Source organism: Excalfactoria chinensis, chromosome 16 (assembly GCF_039878825.1).
Source record: "Excalfactoria chinensis isolate bCotChi1 chromosome 16, bCotChi1.hap2, whole genome shotgun sequence".
NCBI classification, from domain to species: domain Eukaryota; kingdom Metazoa; phylum Chordata; class Aves; order Galliformes; family Phasianidae; genus Excalfactoria; species Excalfactoria chinensis.
Window position 1 is genome coordinate 6,243,310 of NC_092840.1, and position 19,172 is coordinate 6,262,481.

A 19,172-nucleotide genomic window follows, 5' to 3' on the forward strand; every position below is an offset into this window, starting at 1 on the left:
AAAGCTTCCCCCTAGCACTGAGCAGCTGAGGTTGGCCGTGCTCCTGCTATGATTAAGAGCCTGAAAATAGATTTTATATATGTATTTCTAAAACCATGAAGGAAAACTCTCCACCACTGAACAGCAAAGGGGTTATACCATCTCCTCTGCTGCTGTTGGAGAGGAGTGAGAACCAGAAGTTGCACGAAGCTTGGCAGAGCCCTTCTTTGGAGGATGCTGAAATGATTCACTCTAGCAGCTGTTCCTGAGTGAGCAGGGTGGTGACAAGTCAGCATGCTTTTCAGTGTCCCTTTGTGGTGCAGGACCAAAGTGAGCTACAGGCTGAAATGTTTTTGTGTTTCCAATGCAGCACGTGGCATGATGGCTTTGGGTCATTTGGACTGACGCTGCAAGAAGGAGCAGCAATGTGCTGGGATAGGCAGTGCCCACTGCTCTCCCTGCTGGTGGATCTTCATAAGCACTTTTGGGGCAGCATGCTGCAGAGCCCATTCTGGTGCAGCCCAGCTGGATATGGGTGATGGGGTTAGGGTGATGGGCGTGACTGCCAATGCTTTGCTGTACACAGCTCCAGAGACTCATTTTTCCAGCAGGCTCATTTGCACTTTGGGAAAAACACATCTCTTAACACCAATTAATCCCCGCAGTGATGCTGGCTCTGCTCTTTAAGGAGCTGAGGTCCTGGATAAGGGAGTATCTCCATGGCTTGTACCCTATGAAAACATGCAGGAGCACTCGCAGACACTCACATCTGCTCTATCTGTCCACTTGAGCACAACAGACATGCAGTGCTACAGGTGTCCCTTCAAAGGGGAGCAGCACCACTCTCCAGTCCCTTTGTCTTTCCATCAGAGCTGAAACCCCTTAAGGCCCTGTGTAAAATTCCTGCCTTGATCTGCACCAACCAACGTGTCCATTCTCGTCTGAGCTGAGAGAGTTACACTGATCTCTCCTATGCTTTTTTTTTTTTTTCCCCTTTTATGTAAGTGGGCATTTTGGTCTAATAACAGTGTTTTAAAGGCAAACCCATCCAAAACAGGCCCTGTGCTGCAGTGCTTAGAGGAAGTTTTGGAGCAGTACTCATGTCTCCTCCAGGCTGAAGTTCTGCGCTCATCTCCTATGGCATGAGGCAGCTCTGCACACTGCTTGACACCAACTGCATCAGAGCAATCACAAGGACCAGGAACATCCAGCAAACAAAACCATGTAGACCCAGACCCCTCTGGGCAGCAGAGAGCATCGCTGCTCGTGCTGCTTTGTGCTCAATGACAACTCCAGCAGCACCTGGGAGCTTCCATGGGGCCACACAGCAGCAGCCCCACACAGTGACTGCTTTGTGGGAAGTGCTTCTTGCTATTTGCTTTCTTTTAAAGCCTATGTGACAGCCCTGCACCTTACCCTTCCTAGTCCCGCACCACCCTTGAGCAAACATATTTATAGCAGCAAGCGGTGTTTATAGCTTTGCCCTGTCTTGACCTGGAAGTAATTGGTTAATTGTGTTAGACAACAAACCTTGAGACGCTCACGTGTTTTCCTTCCACCTTCTTGCAGAGAACTGGGGGGTCATGCTGGTCAGAAACATCAAACACCTGGGAGAAAACAATGTGTGAGTCTCTGCCAGAAAATTGGTCCCAGTTGAACCCATTTCAGGGCCAACAGTTCCTATAAAGCTCCTGGAGACTTGGCTAGATGGCTGGAGCAGGGCTGGTGCTGGCCCTGGGGTAGGTGATACCACTGACAGCAGTCTGTGTGCCTCTGCTTCCCTTTCAACTCTGCCTCCACGTGATTTACTGGTGTCCATTGATGTGTGGCTGTTGGGTGGAGAAATGCCCCCATAGTTCAGAGGGGTTGAGCACATGAAACAAACCCACCTTGGTGGTTTTTTCCTCTCTAGAGGAGACCCCTGTGCAGTTGTGGGTAAAGCTCTAAAGCAACTCATGATTGTTTCTGAGTTCTGTAAACCCAAAACCACGCTAAACCTATTCAGCATATAAAATGTGATCACATCTCTGCAAACAGGAAGCAAAGAGGGTTTTTCCCATGCAGTCCTCTTTGCCAGCTTTCAATTATGCTCCAGCCTTACAGAAGTAAAGAAAAAATCCCAGCTGTATCCTGCCTGTGCCCGGGGACCTGAGAGAAGCCCTGGGGGCTTCTGGCCTCCCTGCCTTAACACTGCATTCCTGCAGCCTCCGTGCAGAGAGCAGCTCCAGTGCAGGGAGCGGAGCAGTGCTGGTCCCAAGGCATGGGTAGTGAGGACTGAGGCACTGCATTGGTGCTGAGGTTTGTGAGCAGCTGGGTGGCAATGCAGGCAGAGGCGCTTCCCTCTGCAGTATTTGGAGTCATGCGGCAGGAGCGGCTAAGAGGATTAGGGATCTCTGATGGTGTTTGCAGCTGTGCTAGCTGTAAGCGAGAGGAGGAATCCAAATGCTTCATCTTGGGAAGCGAAGCTCTGGGTCTGGAAAGGAATTCTCCCTTGGGACTTTGCAGCTGGAGATGTTCTTAGATGCTGCTATTTCACAGAGCAATGTGTGAGTGCAGTTCCTGCAGGGCCACAGCACAAATAGTGCTCCTGCGGAACGCTTACTATGAGCCAGCCCGGATGCGGGGCTCCGAGCCACGGTAACATCTCCAAAATGTCAGCTCCCACGCAGGTCTGTGTATCCCAAGCATCCAGCCCCAACAAGGAACGTGTTAGAAGCTGCGCCAGGTTAACCCCAGACATGAGAAGGAGTCCCACCCTGGGAGTCAGGACAAGGATCTCCTTAACGCTTCTGCTGCCATTACTCACACTGTCTTAGCACTGCAGTGCTTCGGCAGAGGGAACTGATTTCCTGCATTCCTACACGGAGTTGAGCTCTGGGGTCAGGTTCCCAAGCATTCAGTGCTGTGACCATCCCAATAAGAACACCTGAGGAGTCCCCTGCAGAGGTGCTGTGATGTGATGCTTCAGCAGGATGCAACCCTTGGGTGGGCTGGGGGAGGGCATGGAATCCACGGAGCCGTTTTCCAACCTTCCCAACCTTCAACAAAAATGTGGCCTTGGAACCAAGGAAGGAGACATCACTGTCAGACACGCGTGTGCCTGGTGGAAGCACACAGTCCTGGGGCCAGGGGTGCCCATGCAGAGGGGTGCTTAGTCCATGTGTGGAGCTTCTGACTTCGCTTCCAGCTGGGGCTGCAGCTGCTGGGCTCATCCTGAAGACAAAATCACCTTGAGCCTCATGTGGAGTGTGTCAGTGGAGAGGAAAACATCCGGGCTTCCAATTTGTCTAATGGTTTTAGTGGGGAGGCTGAGAGATCGGGAGAGAATGCCAGAGGTAACAAACGGAGCCTTTTCCAGGTACAGCTGTGTGCAAATCACCTGCCAAAAATGCAAAAAGAGATCACAATCCTAAATTTGTCCTTTAAGCGTACCTGTGCCTGCTCTGTAGTGGTTTCCTCCTAATCACTGGGGATTAATACATTGAAACATCTGAGGTGAAGGGGCACAGTGGAATTCCTTGCAGGCTGGTAATAATAACAGAAAGCCGCTCTGTGCAGCAAACCTGAGGCTGACTTGGTTTTTAATGGACATCTGTCTGCAGGGAGGAAAAATGCCATGGCAACTGGCTTTCTTGTTGGCACGCCTGTCTCAGCAAAAGGATGGGGAGAGGATGGGCATTGAAGGGTCTGTGCTGCAGTGTTTGGGAAGTGGGGAGGCACAGCTTGGTGAAGCTGTGAGGCAAAGGTTGTTTATGCTCCATGAACACCAGATCTGGAGGGATTTAAGAGCTAAGTCTTGGCATAACGATTGCTTTGTCTGCTGCTGCTGAGCAGGAGTTAGACTTGATTCTCCCCTTCCTTTTGTGAAAATGCTAAATCTACTCATAGAGGTGCAAAGTGTGGGGCTGGGGGCTGCTAGGCAGTCTGCCCACGGTGCTGGGGCACAGCTGGGGCCTCCCAGTCTGAAGCTCTGTCTCAAAACAGTGCTGTGGGGCTGCAGCGATTGCACTGGTCCTGCCTCTGGGCAGGGAGATCCCTTAAACAGTGGCTGTGGCCAATGGAAGCTGAGAGCAGGATTCATTAATATGCCCTGGAGTGTGTCCAAAGAAGGGCAATGAAGCTGTGAAGGGACTGGAACATAAGTCTTACAGGGAGCAGCTGCAGGAACTGGGATGGGTCAGTCTGGAGAAGAGGAAGCTCAGGGGTGACCTTATTGCTCTCTACAGCTCCTGAAAGGACTGTAGGGTCATTCTCTCCTCCCAGGTAACCAGCACTAGGACAAAAGGTCATGGCCTCAAGTTGCACGAGGTTAGGCTGAGTATTAGGGAACATTTCTTCCCTGAAAATGGCCAAGCTTTGGGTCAGGCTGCCCAGGGCAGTGCTGGAGTCACTGACCTTGGAGATGTTCAGGAAGTGTGGAGATGTAGCACTGATCACATGGTTTGTTGGAAAAGGTTGGGGTTGGACTTAATGATCCTAGAGATCTTTTCCAACCATACTGGTTTTATGATTCTATGTTGATTGTGCATGAAACAAGTTGTGGCATTTGGACACCTCTGACCCAGTCACTGTGGATGTTTGCACTTTCCTTCATCTCATATTAGTTGTGGGGAAGCAGTTGCATGCATGGCTCAGCAGCATGGCTGTCCTGAGGGGAGCTGGAGTTGGTGGGTAACAGAAATTGGGAAGGAGTCACTGTCGAAGTGCAAAGTGTGGATCAAAAAATACGTCTGCTGGGAGCTGGTGCCTCCTTGCAGCCAAGCTGTGATCTTGAGGGACTGCAGGTGATGCAAAGCAGTGGCTGCCTCTCCTGCATGCTTGGAGCTCAGGCTTTACTCACTGATGTGCATGTACCTAATTCTGGTCTGGCCAGTGGTGCATTCATCAATTACAACTGATTGCAGCTTTGCTGACTAGCTGGTTCCGTATCTCTCTGGGAAGCACTCCTCATTTGTTGGAGTACCTGATTTGTTTTCCAAGCGCTTGGAGGAGATTCCCATGCCTATAAGTGTTGCTGGCAAAGATTGTGCCTCTAAGAACAGGTTTTGTGGTAATAGATAAATAAATCTTCAGAGAAAAGAAAACGTGTAGAAATATTCAGTACTGTGCTGCTGTAACAGCTGGTTTTGCATAAAATAAATGGCAAGCACTCATGCTGGCCATCCCTCCATAGGCACACACCTTTCACCGCACTGAACCTCAGGAAGCACACAGTGCCTTGGAGCGGTTCTGTCAAGGAAACATTGCATCATGCAGCACTTCCGGGGAAGCAGTGATGTTATCAGGCTCGTTAATCTTCATGTGCAAACACAGCTTGCACATGCAAGCACAAAACTGAATGAAAATAGCGGTCTTGAAGAAAACCAGCTCTAACCTGGAATGCGAACTGGAAGGACGATATAGGGTGTGATTCTCTATTAGAAATAGTTGCTTTTATTTCTTGGCTGTGAAGTGTGTAATTCTGAATCTTGGGTTTTTTTTTGTTTTTTATTTTTTCCTACAGCTAAAGCACTGCATCAGAACAAAACAAACAAACAAAAAAAGCAAAAAATCAATAGAGCCAAATCATAAAATAATAAAAATGGAGTAGTGGGAACTGCTAGCTATCATAGGGCTGTGTGCAGGGAGAAGCCACCACCAAGGGGAAGGGCACCGTGTGAAGTGACAGCAGTGTGATCCTGGTGCACTGCAGCTGGGGCAGCTCACAGCAGAAAGCTGCAGTGACACCAGCACTGGCACAGCACCATCAGCCTCTGAAGGACCCAGCACCCAACACAGTCTTGGTGGGTGAAACGGAGCCCCTTCAACCTAGTCACTGTTGTGCTTGATTCTGAGTGAAGATGCTCGACAAGCAAAAATGGGAGGGCACAATGGAAGCCAGAGCTTAGCAAAACAAAGAATACATTGAAAGAGAGAACAAGTCAAACAGCAACTGTGCTTGAGTCATTGCTGCAGATACCAACACGAGAGTCTTATTCATGTAATCACTCTCAAAGTTACCCCAAAATCTGGGTTAGTATGTTCATAGCATGTGTTAGAAACCATCTCTGACCATGGAACTTGCTTGTACCAATCACATCCATGGACACTGGGGGCTCTGTCTGCCCGCAGGACCCTGCAGCACGGCTGCACAGCTCTGTAATGGTTCTTAGCCTTCATCACACACACAGGGACTGATTGTTGCACACTGTAATGTGCTTAGCTGAAAAAGCATTGTAATTACTTCCTTTCCATTAAAACAAACAAACAAAACTAAAACAACCTTAAGGGACGTGGATTTGTTAGAGCCTACTGTCAGAATTCTTCGCGCTTCCTGGGAAGTGTTTTATCAAGTGAAAAAACCAAATGAAATGCATTGCAGAATACAGAGCGCCCTCTCTACCTGTAGCTCACTTGGTTTCATTTCAAGGTGTGTTTGGGACCTTCATCTTCGCCACCTGCTGCACCTCTGCTGCTGTCGTGCCAATTTGAGGCCCTCTGAGCTCCATTGGGATCAATCTAACGACACAGAACATGTTTGGTGAAATGCAGTTTTGCGTGCAACTGGATTTCATTCCTACATATAAGTTAATGTTATAATTAAATACAATACACACATCATGTATACTATATTCTTTTTCTCTAAAAGTTGTTTCTTCGCTTTTTTAAGGTCGTGTAGTGGATCCTGTTATGTGCAGCGAAACAGGCATCTGCTTTTGCAGTAAGTAGAAGTGTTGCTGGCTGCCCTCACCTCTGCACACACTGCTGCCTCCTGCAGAACTCCTCAACGTCCTCTCCCAGTTCTGTGGCTGGGCACTAGCAAAACGTTTTGCACATTCACCAAAGTTCCCTGAAGCTGCCAGCTCAATTTTGGACAAATATTTTCAATGGAGTAATGCTTTGTGTTGGCATCTGTCATCTTGCTCATAAGGTGTTAACCACAGGGTTATCCAGGCCTGGAAGGCGAAGCAAAACAAGGAGTTTAACAATGAAAAGCACAGGGATGATGCTAATTGAAGAAAGCTGTTCAGTATTGTTATCTTTTTACCACCGTGCTGCCACCCACAGCTTTTAGCCGCATGGGAGAACTGGAGCTGTGCAAGCAAGGTGTACGAATGCTGCCCGCCCAGCAGGATCGCTCCTTCTCACTGCACCCGAATCCCGCGGGACTTCCAGAGCATCTCTATGAATAGATTAAAGTCTGAGCATTTTGAGTAACCGTGGCTATAAATCAACTTCGCTTTTGGTTTTCAGGTTACAGCTGCTCTTACTAATCCTGCGTGCACACGGGCTTTGAACAGTGATGTATTGGCGCTGGAAGCACCACTGGAGCAGAGAGGACACCAGCGGGATGCCAGAGCCGGGTGCACGCTGCGCTCTGATTTCTGTATTTCGGATTCACGTTTTCCAAGCTCCTCCATTATAACGTCTGCATGTCTGCACTTTAATCCCCGCACGCGGGGATCCCGCACCTCAACCGCGGCCCGGTTCCGCGAGGCCCCTCTCCGCCTCCTCCCCTTTCAGGCCGCACCGCGCGGGCGGAGCCGTTCCCCTCAGCAGGGCCCTCCCGCGGGCGGCGCTGGGAGCGGAGCGGGGCGGGAGCGGCCCCGCAGAGCGCAAGGCCCGGCGCCGTCCGCCGCCGCCTCACGTGTCCGCCGCTCCCCCGCCTCCGCCCCTTCACCCGCCGCAGAGCCGCCGCTATCCTTCCGACTTCCCGTAAAGAGTCCGCGCTTCCCCCCTCTCTCCCCACGCCGTCCCCCGGGCTCCCCGCTCCTCTCTCCCGCTCGGCGCCCGCTCGGGCCCCGCGGCCGCGCTCCGCCCGCTCTCCCCGCTCGGCCGCTCCCGAGCTCCGCTCGCCCCCCTCCCTCCTTCCCCCCCATCCCCCCCCACCGCTCTGCGCGCGGATCCCTCCGCGCCGCGCTCCGCTCCCTCCGCCCCGCACTGTTTGGGAGCAACCGCGGCCGAGAGCGAGAGAGGGGAGAGAGAGAGAGAGAGACACACACAGAGCAGCGCTCCCGCTCGGCGCTCCCGCAGCGCAGGCCCCGGCCCTCAGCCCTCAGCCATGTCCCTCAAGCAGACGGCGGCCGCCTCGCAGCCCGCCGGCAACAACCGCAAACCCCCCGGCGGCGGTGGAAGTGGAGGAGGAGGAGGCGGCGGCCTGCCGTCAGCATCGGGTGGCGGGAGGCAGAACATGGGCAGGTGGGTTCCCCGGGATCGCCCCCCGCCCGCCGCCGCCATCCCCCCCCCCCATCCAACCTCCCCCCTTCCTCCCCCTCCCCCCCCCCCCCATGGGCGGTGGTTGGGAGCGGGGCGGTGCGGGGGGGGGGGGGCAGCCGGCATGGCGGCGGGCGGGGCGCGGGCGCAAGGCCCCGCGCGCGCGGAGGGGGTTCCGCAGTGCCGCCGGGGCGAGGCCGCGGGTTGCCCTTCAGGGAGGGAGGGGAGGAGGAGGAGGAGGAGGGAGAAAAGGGGAGGGGAGGGCACGGCGGGGCCTCCATTTTGTACCCCGAGGCGGCGGCGGCGCGCTGGAAGCCCCGAGGCCCGGCGAGGCCTGCCGCCCGGCGCTGAGGAGACGCTGTGGTGCTGAGGCGGCGGCCGCGGGGCTCCCCGCGCGCCCTCCCAGGGGCGCTCCCGCCGCCCCCTCACAGCGCCCCTCAGAGCGCGGCGCCGCGGCCCTGTCCCCCCCCCCCCCCTCGGGCTTTATGTTTTATCCCCCATCGCGCTTTTTTAATCACCTCTCGCCCCCCCCCCCCCACATCGCCCTTTTTCTACCGATCACCCCTCCCCGCGCCGCCTTGGGGCGGATCGAGGCCTTTGGATGCGGGGATCCTCGCACAGAAAACACCATTTTGGGGTCTGGTCTGTTTTTCCCCATTTTCTATGTGTCCCGGCGATCCGAGCGGGATGGGAGCGGATTTGAAGGTCATGGTCACTCGGAGCAGTCTCATTTGGAGCTGTATTCCACTCGCCTTCCCCGCTCGCCTTGTATTTATAACCAGTTTTGTGCGTTTGGCAATAAAAGAGTCCACGGCATTCTCATTGTTACACGGCCCTGAAAAACCCAACGGTACATCGTTACCCATCTGTGGGACTGCAGGAGCGTTGGGAGGGTGGGAAACTGCAAAAAAAAAAGCCCAAATAACCCAAAGAAACCCCAATACCAGCAGTGCCCAGCACCCAGTGCCATGATTTCATGGCTCCCGCGTGTGGCACTGCGTTGGCCATGATGTTGGCCGTGCTTTGCTGACAGACAGCGGCACCGTGGAGGTTAACGTGAAGGACAACAGAACCTACAGCTTTATAGAAGGTTTTTTGTTGTTGTTGTCGGAAGATTCATTGTTATTGAGAACGTTTGGCTCGTTAGATGAAGAGCTGTGAGCTTCGATTCCTTTGTCAAGCTCTAAAATCACGGCCGTTGGGTTTCTCCTATCAGCTTCGTTGGATAGATTCCATTTCAGAACTTGGGAAGTTGTAACGGGGCTGCTGGACAACCAGTGTGTTCCCAGTCTCTTATATATATATATATATATATATATATATACATATATTAATTCCTTAATGTAATTCTGAATGATGTTTCAGTAAGATCACAGCACTCATGTTGATGGGTCCCCATAGGATACCTACAGAGAACTTTCCTAAGGAGATGTCAAGCTTTTTTTTGAACAACAAGTTTAAAGATGGCTCATGTTGCAAATTTTGTCCTGTAAATTAACAGCAAAGTGGCTTTTTTGTCTGGGGGGAAAGAAAAAACCCACATTGATTTTAGCAGGCCTGCGTCTTGGTTTCAATTGGAAGTGATGTGTTGAACGTCCCCCAGTTTTTGCAAAGCTTTTTTCATAGTGCATGCTTGCAACTTATATCTCAGCAGTGCTAGCATTTCTAGTTGTAATTTTCTTGTGACGTGCAAAAAAAAGGTTATATTTCGTGGCTACATTTTTCATAAAATTCGAATAGGCTCAAATCTACTCAAATTTGAGTAGAAGGTTGTTTGATAGTCAGCAGTTGTGGGCTCAGTTTCTGTGTCCTTATTACTACGATACTTAATGGAGTGAGTGCTTGGCCCTTCTTCATCTGGTAGTGAGGGGGGGGAGGGATCAACTTTATGTGTCTCCATGGGCTTTAAATGAAATTTTAATAAGATATCCATTGTAATAGTCTTTTGTAACATATTTGGTAATAGGAAAGGTAAGATCTTGTGGGAAAGATGAGGACATCCTGGTGTTGGCTTTCCATTGCTGTTCCTTCCCCTTTTACCCTGGGGAAGAAAATCTCAAAAGAAGGTTTCCATAAAGGCATCTAAAAATTAGCAAGAAGGGTTAATGAATGTTTATGGAATGGGTGCTAAGTGAAATTCTATGTTTATCTGGTGGTGGCTGTTTGTAGAATGGCACAGGTGGGAAGTAGGGTTGTGGAGGCAAGGGGATGCCAGTAGCATGTTGAGCTGTAACTGGAGGAAATGTAGACCTTGTGTGAACCTGCTCTGCCATGCTCTTCAGGATCTTAACTGTTATAAATCGTTGGTGTGTTAGTTCAGGTTTTTCCCCAATGCAGCCCTAACAAGGTTAGCAATTCTATGATTAGAAAATGCATCTGTATCAGCTTTCTTTCAAACACTGCAACTATTTTTATCATTGTTATTATTATTTCCCCCATTGGGGTTTTGGCTGAAGGCAAACCAACCCCAGACTCTGGTTTTGGAAGATTACATCTCTGGTTACATTTGTGGCAAAAAAATCCTTTTTTGTTTGGGAACTTTCTTGCCAAAATGGACCTGCCCTTTAAGAAATAGTCTGTGGCTGCTTTTATAAATTACTTTTACCATTAAGAAGTTTAAACTGAAATTATCCCGTGTTATGTAGCTTGCTTTTGAGACTTCTCTTATTTTCCTTTTTCTTGACAGCCTTTGTTACTAACCTCACGAAAGGCTGAAGGACAGGGTAGAAAGGAGGTGTCCATTCTGTTCTGGAGAAGTCATTGGGAATATTGAGCACCAAGGTGCTCCGAAATAATGCAAGGGACTGTTCTGGAGGTTTGGTCACGCATCAGTCAGAGGTTTTCTAGTTCATTCTAATGTCTTTGTGTTGGGTTTACAGCAGCTGCGCTAAACTGCTGAGCAAAATGAATGGGTAACCTGCAGGTCTCTTTCCTTAGAGCAGTTAATGTGTTTCGGAGTGATCCCCCATGCCTCCTGCCTTTGAGTAAGTTTTAATGTGGTGGCTGACTCATGGCAATGTGCATGAAGGTTCCTCAGTGCCCACGTCCATCAGTGGGGCTGTGTCTGCACAATTGGCTCAGGTGTCCCAGTCTGGTGGGGTGCTACAGAACTCATCCTCTTGTAAGAAAGCAAAAGTTGATGTGATTAATGTTAGTGTTGGGAAAAACTACTGAAAGCAGCACTGCAGCACTATTTGCATGGTCTTAATTTGACAACTTCGGTCCATTTGACTCCTATATAACCAACTACTATTCTTAAATGAGGTCTGAACTATGTGCTTCTGAATTCTTCCATAGAAGAAGGCTTTATCAGCTCTCTGCACTTGTAATGAAAGTTCTTCAGAGTTGAATTGTTTTCAAAGCTGTGGTGATGCAGTCAGTGCTCCAGAAACATCCATTTGCTCTATTAAGCTCAATGAGCTTTGTAGTTGCACTTCTGCTGCAGATATTAATTGCAGCGTGGCTGCATCTGTTTCTTGGTCTCAAAGTGAAGATGCTCTTGGAAAGAACTTCACATCCTGGAGAGACTTGCCTTCCTTGCATTAGTTTTCATTTAACTATGAAAACATAAATGTGTGACCTTGTTTTGCTCACACGAGTGCTCTACTTGGCGTGTAAACATCAGGAGGGGAGGTGTGGGATGTTGAGGAGCAGCATGTTCTGAAAAATAGAAGAAAAATTAGAAATTGCATCTGGATTAAGGTGTCTATTGTGCTGCATTTGGGATGAAGCTCTCGTATAGACTTTCAGTCTTAAAGCACAAGCACTAACCTGCAGTGAGTTGGCTACTGAGATTAATTACTTGGTCGACTTACTTTGTCTGGTGCAGCAGTTTCTGACTGTGTGTCTTTCCTACCCTGCAGCATTGGAATGGGGTTGCAAGTTTGATTTGCCAAGTTGCTCTGCCTTCTCCAAGGCCTACATTCAACCACGTTTCTGCAATACAAAATGTATTTTTAATTCCCTATGTGGATGTAGATAGCAGTGCAGGATTGCTGGTGACCCTTCTAATTTCTCCCACTCCATTTTTGCTCTCCTGTTTTGCATTGCGATGAACTGCTTCTGGCAAAGTCCATCTGCCTTCTGCTTTTGTAAAGGTCTTAGCTTATTTTTCATATAGTTCATTAAAGATGTTTCAAAGGCTGGTCTGAGCTTGAGTTTCACGTGTTGGGGTACGGACCTCAAATTGATGGTCTTGGTTTTACCCAGAATTTGCATATGGCTTTGATTGAACATTGGTTGATTTGTTTAAAATGGCGGTGAATGTCTTACTTGAGGAGACTGTTGAACAGTTGTAGTAGAAGAAGAGATTATGTCTGTAAAGAGGTGTGCCTGGTTGGAGCAGGGCTAGAAGCTCTGGATTTGTCCTTTCTCTGATGCAGAAACTGCAGCCTTTTGCCAGCATAGATGCGCATGGTCAGATGGCTTCTTGAAGGTGTGTGATGGGAATGGTAATAGGGGAAATGTAGGAGGTGGAAAATCCAGGATGCTTCAGGTTGAATGCTTAAACAGAATGCTCTGAACTTGCTGACCAGTCTAGGAACCCAGTTAATTGAATTCAAAGGATGCATGTTGCTAGCAGTAGGAGTGTGCAGCAAAGGCACCACGCTCTCACTTCTGGCCCTTGTGAGCAGTGCAGATAGGGATGTCTTCTGAAGCCTTGAGACCAATAGAGAGAACTGATGGGATTGTTTGGACGTGCTCCATATTCTCTGCAGGGCAGTTTTGTTGCAACACTGGATTATGATAAGAGGAGGAATCAGAGCTGAATCCGACCCTTTTACTGGAGCATTTTGCATCTGGTGGAATGGTGTCCCAAAAGAAGAGGGTGGTTCATCTGAAAATATTGCTGAAACTCTTGCAGACTCCAGCACTGTGCTGCAGGCAGCCATTTGACAAATGGCAGGCTTACTCAATGGTAAGACTTGCTGGTCATCAGGGCGAGCCAAAAGTTGTGACTCTTGTCTTCTGGAAAGCCGAGGCTTATAGGTAATTAAATACGGGCTATTTGGTTTAGAATTTTTTTGGTGTGTATGAAATTAGAACTCTGCAAGTATCCTGAAAATGTCAGCTTGGCATCTGAAGTCTGCATTTATTACCAATCAGCAAATGTCAACGGTGGGAGCAGTGCTGTACAGGACGGCACACTCAGCTCCAAAGCTTGCTTTCTCCAACTGCTCAGGTGATAGGTCAGTGGGTCTTGGTTTGTCTTTTTCCTTGCTATGGACATTTCTGCTCCTCTGATGGACTTGCTGATTTCTGCAAAATTCGTGCTCATGAGAATTCCTTGGCCAGCTTGCGAGTCCTGCTCATAATAAGGGCATGGTTTGGAGCACAGCTGCCTTCAGCCGCAGCACAGCATTTTCAGAAGCAACTGAACACATTTGATGTTTAGGTTTCAGCGTTGTTTGACTGTTTTGAAACATGAACGTGGTTCTTTGGGTCTCTGATCAAATGGATGTGCATCTGGAAGGTGAGTCAATTGCAAAAATTGATGTTTTCGTAAATAAAGATTTCATTTTGCCTTATTCTCATTGGGTGCACTCTTAAGGTCGTCATTGTGATTCAAATCTCAGTCATCACAAGAAAGATTTGAAAGTGGGCCTCCTATTGTGATACAAACCTTAATCACTACAAAAAAGTGGTTGGAACTGTGGCTGCTTCTTGTACAGGGGGAGCTTGGATGTGAGGACATGAAGCACACCAGGCAGGCTGAGGTTTTATAGCAGCTGCAGGGATGTTGTTGGCACTTCTAGGGCTGAGCTGAAAGGAACAGACTGTTACATCTCAGTTTGCAGAGCATTAAGAGTCTACGAGTTAATTTAAAGGCATTTTGAAGTGTTGAGATTGTTATGTGTTCACTGATTTGTGTGTGGTTACTGGTTTTCAGGGGCTGTGTATGGCTGGTGCTCTCTTATAAGCTCATAAGCTGTAAGCAGGGACTGAGAACTGAGCCTTGTGGGCAGCTGTTTGGGTGACCCTCAACCAGAAAGATGGTGGCAGTGTGGAGAAACCAGGCCTAGAGAAGTGGCTGCAAAGGGCTGAGCATGGAAATGAAGTGAAGCAGTTCTGGTTCTCCGCACCAGTAGGTTTTGGAACTTCCCTTAGCTACAGGATTCTGCTTGAGAGAGAATATTTTTGGATTTTTGTAATGACACAGCATTAGTATTTTCTTTGTTTTGCCATTTATTGTAGGTAACCTTTTTACCCATTTACTGATATTGCTTGTAGGTCAGTAATGTGAAGGATAGGTGCTATAGGCGCTGCTACTGCTAAGTTTGGCTCTGGGGAAGAGTTAGTTTTCTTTGCTCTCATTCTCAGCACAAAATTAAGTTGGGTTTTTGAATTCTTATTTGTTAAGAAATTGATCCTTTTCAACGTTTCTTAATTGTATCTTTTGTCTGTGTTTTCTTTCAGAGGTCGCAGCAGTGGCAAAGGACCGCCTCAGCCCACAGTGAGTGTTTTTTCCTTGTTGTTTCCTCTTTAGATACAAGGAAACATCTTTTCTGATGACCTTTCTTAGCAATGCGAAAATGACACGTTGTGGAATACTCTCCATTTTTTTTTTTTCCTTTTGATACCTCAATGAGTATTTTAGACTTTTTTTTTTTTTAAATGTAGAAAATCTTGCATTCATCTCAGTCTCTGATTCTGTGATCTAAGTCTCCTGGGAGAACGAGGAGAGAAGGAACTCTTACACGTTTGAAACATGCCAATAAAAATCTTTCTTGTGATTATAATTGCAAATATATGGATAAAATTTAACTTGGGAACAGATTCAAAAGCGTTGCCTCTGTGGAAACTCTATACAGACTGCTTTAAACAGAGGACTGAAGATGGGGAGACAACACTATGTTAAAGAGAAGTAGCAGCTGTGTTCAGCTTTACTACAAAATAGCTAGCATAATGTTATTGTAGCTAAGCCTCTGTTACCTGTGTGTGTAGCTTTAGTTATTGTCGAGGCTAAAACACTGTTGCACTCTAGATGTGACTTGGTTTATAGTATGTTTTGTGGAAGGTGAAGATCTGGGTCTTGATTTAAAAAACGGATCTTTGAACTGCACTAATCAAATATTTGCTAATTTGGTAGTGGCCTGTTTCTCAAGGATGACTAATTCTAGGGAATGGGGCAGGAGTAGGAAGGGCTGAAAGGACTACAGTTTACCTCTGTAAGTGTATATTGAAGATAATGAGTCTCTTCAGTAAAAATAAAGAGGCTTTGAGGGAGAGCAGTGAAAAAGGTGATGCACAAGTAGAAAGTGTTAGGCTTTCTGTGTTCCTTACTGAGTGTTGAGCCCAGGACCATCCTTAAACATGTTGGTTCCCATGTTCTAGAACTGCCGTGAATGGTTTTTGACTAGTTTTATTATAGGCCTTGTAGCTCTTTAGCAGTTCACAACTTGATGACTTCATCTCCTGTTAGTGCATGTCATCAAGTCTGTTTGCTGCAAAGATGTAGTCCAGGGAACGTTTCTCCTTCTGCAGCAGTTGAGGTGCCTTGTCCCTGTTCCCAGGGAGGGCTGCTAGCAGGGCTTCTCAGTTGTGAGACTTAGTATGCGAGTTCTACCCCAGTTTACATTGGGTTGAGGCACACTGTAAGGTTTCTCATGTTTTTAAGGGTGCTCTGATATTTAATCGATCAGAGATAGGGTAAGAGTCTTCTTGACATTTGCTGTGACTTAAATTCAACGTATACTGACCAAGTAAGGTTTTTTGACCAGTGTCTTTCTAGCAGCTACTATTTACTGCTGAGAGCTGACTTTGTTTTGTCTCATTGCCTTTCTGAATTATGAGTGTTTCCCATAAAAATGACAACTTCATTATTATTTTTTTTTTTCAGATTTCTTTTGATGGCATCTATGCAAACATGAGAATGGTTCACATACTTACATCAGTTGTTGTAAGTCTTCATATTTGCAAGGCCTGTAAACAGTTTCTATAGTGACAGAGAATTGTTAAATATTACACTAATTGTAATATAATGGAGTGAATATTAAAGTTCAACAGTGGGCATCTTGTTCCAAGATTGAAATTTAAACAGTCATAGTAATAGCTATTGTGTATTTTTGGCTTGGAAAACTGCAAATTATATTTGGGATGGCAGATTTCTTACGCTCACTGGTCGTGTTTTGAATTTTCTGTCTCCAGAGGGATTATGAATAAGCAATGAATTTATATACAGGGAATAGAAACCCTTCACCCCTTGCGTTAAAAATTTGGTGATACAGACTGTCCCACAGCAGCTGGAATCTGGGATAAAACTTAACCTTACCTGTACATGTGCATATGCACAGATTTGTTTTTGTACAAAGACTTATTTGCATGCATGCATAGCTAATCAAGAGCCTTGTGTGTACTGAAAATACTTCCATGAGTATCTTTAATAAAGTCTGGGACGTACCCAAGTGTTTGTATCTGCGGCACGCAGGGACGTATTTGTAAATGGGCAAATGTTGAAAAAATAGATTCAACTGAAAGCTAAGCTCAGTTTTTACCCATTGTACTTCTGTAAATATATATTCTTTGAGAAAATCACTTGTGTCATTTGTCAGGCTTGACAGAGTGCTACACTTGGATTTTTCTTGCATTCTAGGGATCCAAATGTGAAGTACAGGTGAAAAATGGTGGTATATATGAAGGAGTTTTTAAAACCTACAGTCCTAAGGTAAGGTTTTTATTTTCCTTTGTGACTCTTCCCTCTTTTGAAAGGTACAAGTACAATATAATCAATTCTTAATTAAATTGGAATATTTATTATCAATTGTTCTAACCCATCCATGTCAAAGTTTACACACACAAATTCACTTTTGCAGATTTCTGTAAATGTGCGCTTTTTTCAAGTATGTGAGTTACCAATAGTGTGTGGTGTATCCAATCAGGATATTCTTTTTATCTCTGCTAGTGTGATTTAGTGCTTGATGCTGCTCATCGGAAAACTGCAGAATCCAGTTTGGGGCCAAAACGTGAAGACATACTAGAAAGTATTTTATTCAAGTCTTCAGATTTTGTTATGGTGCATTTTAAGGATATGGATACCAATTACGCAAGAAGAGGTATACATTTTTCTTTTAAGATTCTTAAAGTTATCTATGTCTTAAGATTGTAAGTCAAGATTTCAAAAGGGCTTGTTTTAATGCTTTTTATATCTTTCAGTGCTGGGGGGGGGTAAAGCTCTGTGTTTGTAGATTTTCAGGTTGGTCAGCAATTGTCACTGGGAGCCAAGCGTTCACTATTACACACGTGCTTTATTCCCAGGTAGCAATGACTTAAAGATGTATGGATTTGTGGAAATTTAGAGATTTTTCACTCTTTTCACCTTGTGTTTCTGTATGTGTGTGTTCTTGCCTGATTTGAGGCTGAAGGATAAGATGCTTGTTTCAAGGAATTTGCTTTTCCTCAAAGGAGATGCATAATATCAGAGCAACAGTAGCACTGAAATGCAGATAAAATCCCATCCAGATCCTGGAATGTGATTTTGAATTGCACAAAAGTCAGGCTTTGATCACACCTGCACCTTAGAGCAATGAAGGACTTCCTGCTTCTTGGGAAGTTACGTTAGCAAAGATTCAGAAGAATGAGTGTATATGAACACGCATGCAGGAGGAACTGTGGGCATTTTGTTCTTATAAAGAAACCCAAGTCTTTGTGATAGGGTCAGATAAGACTGTGTGACCCACAGTAAAAACTGAATATAACCTTCTAGGTGATAGGATTGTGCTCCCTGCTATGTGTGCATTGGGAGTTGTTACCATCTGGTGATCAGCTCCATTTGATGATGTTGTACTTCATATAAAACAAAGACCATTAGCTTCTACAGACCCATGAAGAAGTATTTTAAAATTGCCAAACCATCAATGTTTTTTGGCTGTTTCACACAAGATAGTTGTGCTGTTTGGAGTTACTTCATTGGAAAGAAAGCTTGCCATCACTTCTTAAAAACATAGTTAAAGAAAAAAGCATCCCACAGGCACTTGGCTGACCCAGGAGAGGCTTGCTAGAGTAGAGTTCCTTGGTGGGGGTGTGTACGTGTTTATTTTCTCCCCCCTATGCTTAGACAAATGCAAGACTTCCGAGGAGCCCTTGAAGTAAACTTCCTTTCTGCAGAAGGTACTATGCTGTATCTGGGCTTGTGTGAGTTTTTATTCTGGCATTTGCTTCTGCATTGAGCTTGGGGGACTTACGGCCAAATGGTGCTCCTTAGATGATGAGTATTGATCTACTGAGATACCCTCAGACTTGAACAGCAGAGGTGTTTACTTCATTGTCTCAACCTTTGTGTCAAAGTCAGAAATAGAAAAGCTGACTGGAAGAGGAGTAGTAAAGAGCAGTAGGTAGAAAGAAGGGGAACGGGATGAATTCTTCTTTCAGAAGGAGTGGAAAATACAGTTATCTCTGAAAGAACCATCCAAAATAGTCTGCCAGGCACCTTTCATTGCTATCTTACTTGTGCAGCTTTGGAGCAACGAGCTGATAATTAATCCTGCAGCAGCATCAATTGTGTGAGTACAGGGAAGGTAATGGCAGTATAAGCCTGTGGTGGGTGAAAACACTCTGTTTGGAAGCAACAGCCTTAAATTTGTCTATGCCAAGCATGACATTACGCCTTAAGTTGGATCAGTGGAGAAAGCGTGGTGCCTACCTAGACTGTGGAAATTGGAAGCGTTGAGGGGAAAAAATAAATAGCGGGACTGCATAGATAAGACCTTTCTGACAGCGTGTGCTTCAAGAAATAAATCTATCCTTGCTACCTGAGCCCTTATTTGCAACTTTGTCAGGCTACCTAGACCTTTGTGCTCGAGTAGATTCCTGTCAGGCTTTAAAAGGAATCAAGAAGAATCATCTGAGGGTCACTCAATGGAGTCAGGGCTTTCTGCAGTACCAGCAGATCTGCTAGTTAGATTATTAGGCCCATACAAATGAAATAGAAGGGCATGTTTCTATAGAATAAGCTTCTAGCAGCATTTCCTGTAGTCCTAAACACTGATCAGGCAGCTCTGCTG

At 46.7% G+C, this 19,172-nt stretch overlaps 1 protein-coding gene across 14 annotated transcripts in view; it reads left to right on the forward strand.

Moving 5' to 3' along the window:
- The first annotated feature begins 7,709 nt into the window (after positions 1 to 7,709).
- Positions 7,710 to 19,172, forward strand: part of ATXN2 (ataxin 2) — a 49,414-nt gene continuing 37,951 nt past the window's right edge. For 8 of the 14 annotated variants that reach the window (XM_072350695.1, XM_072350699.1, XM_072350697.1 and 5 more), the window contains exons 1-5: positions 7,885 to 8,157; positions 14,590 to 14,626; positions 16,013 to 16,072; positions 16,766 to 16,837; positions 17,075 to 17,225. In XM_072350695.1, the coding sequence (XP_072206796.1) occupies positions 8,021 to 8,157; positions 14,590 to 14,626; positions 16,013 to 16,072; positions 16,766 to 16,837; positions 17,075 to 17,225 (457 nt within the window). In that variant the 5' untranslated portion in view covers positions 7,885 to 8,020. Of the gene's footprint in view, positions 8,158 to 14,589; positions 14,627 to 16,012; positions 16,073 to 16,765; positions 16,838 to 17,074; positions 17,226 to 19,172 lie in introns of all 14 variants that reach the window. The other 6 variants (XM_072350704.1, XM_072350707.1, XM_072350705.1 and 3 more) reach the window with 2 other exon arrangements.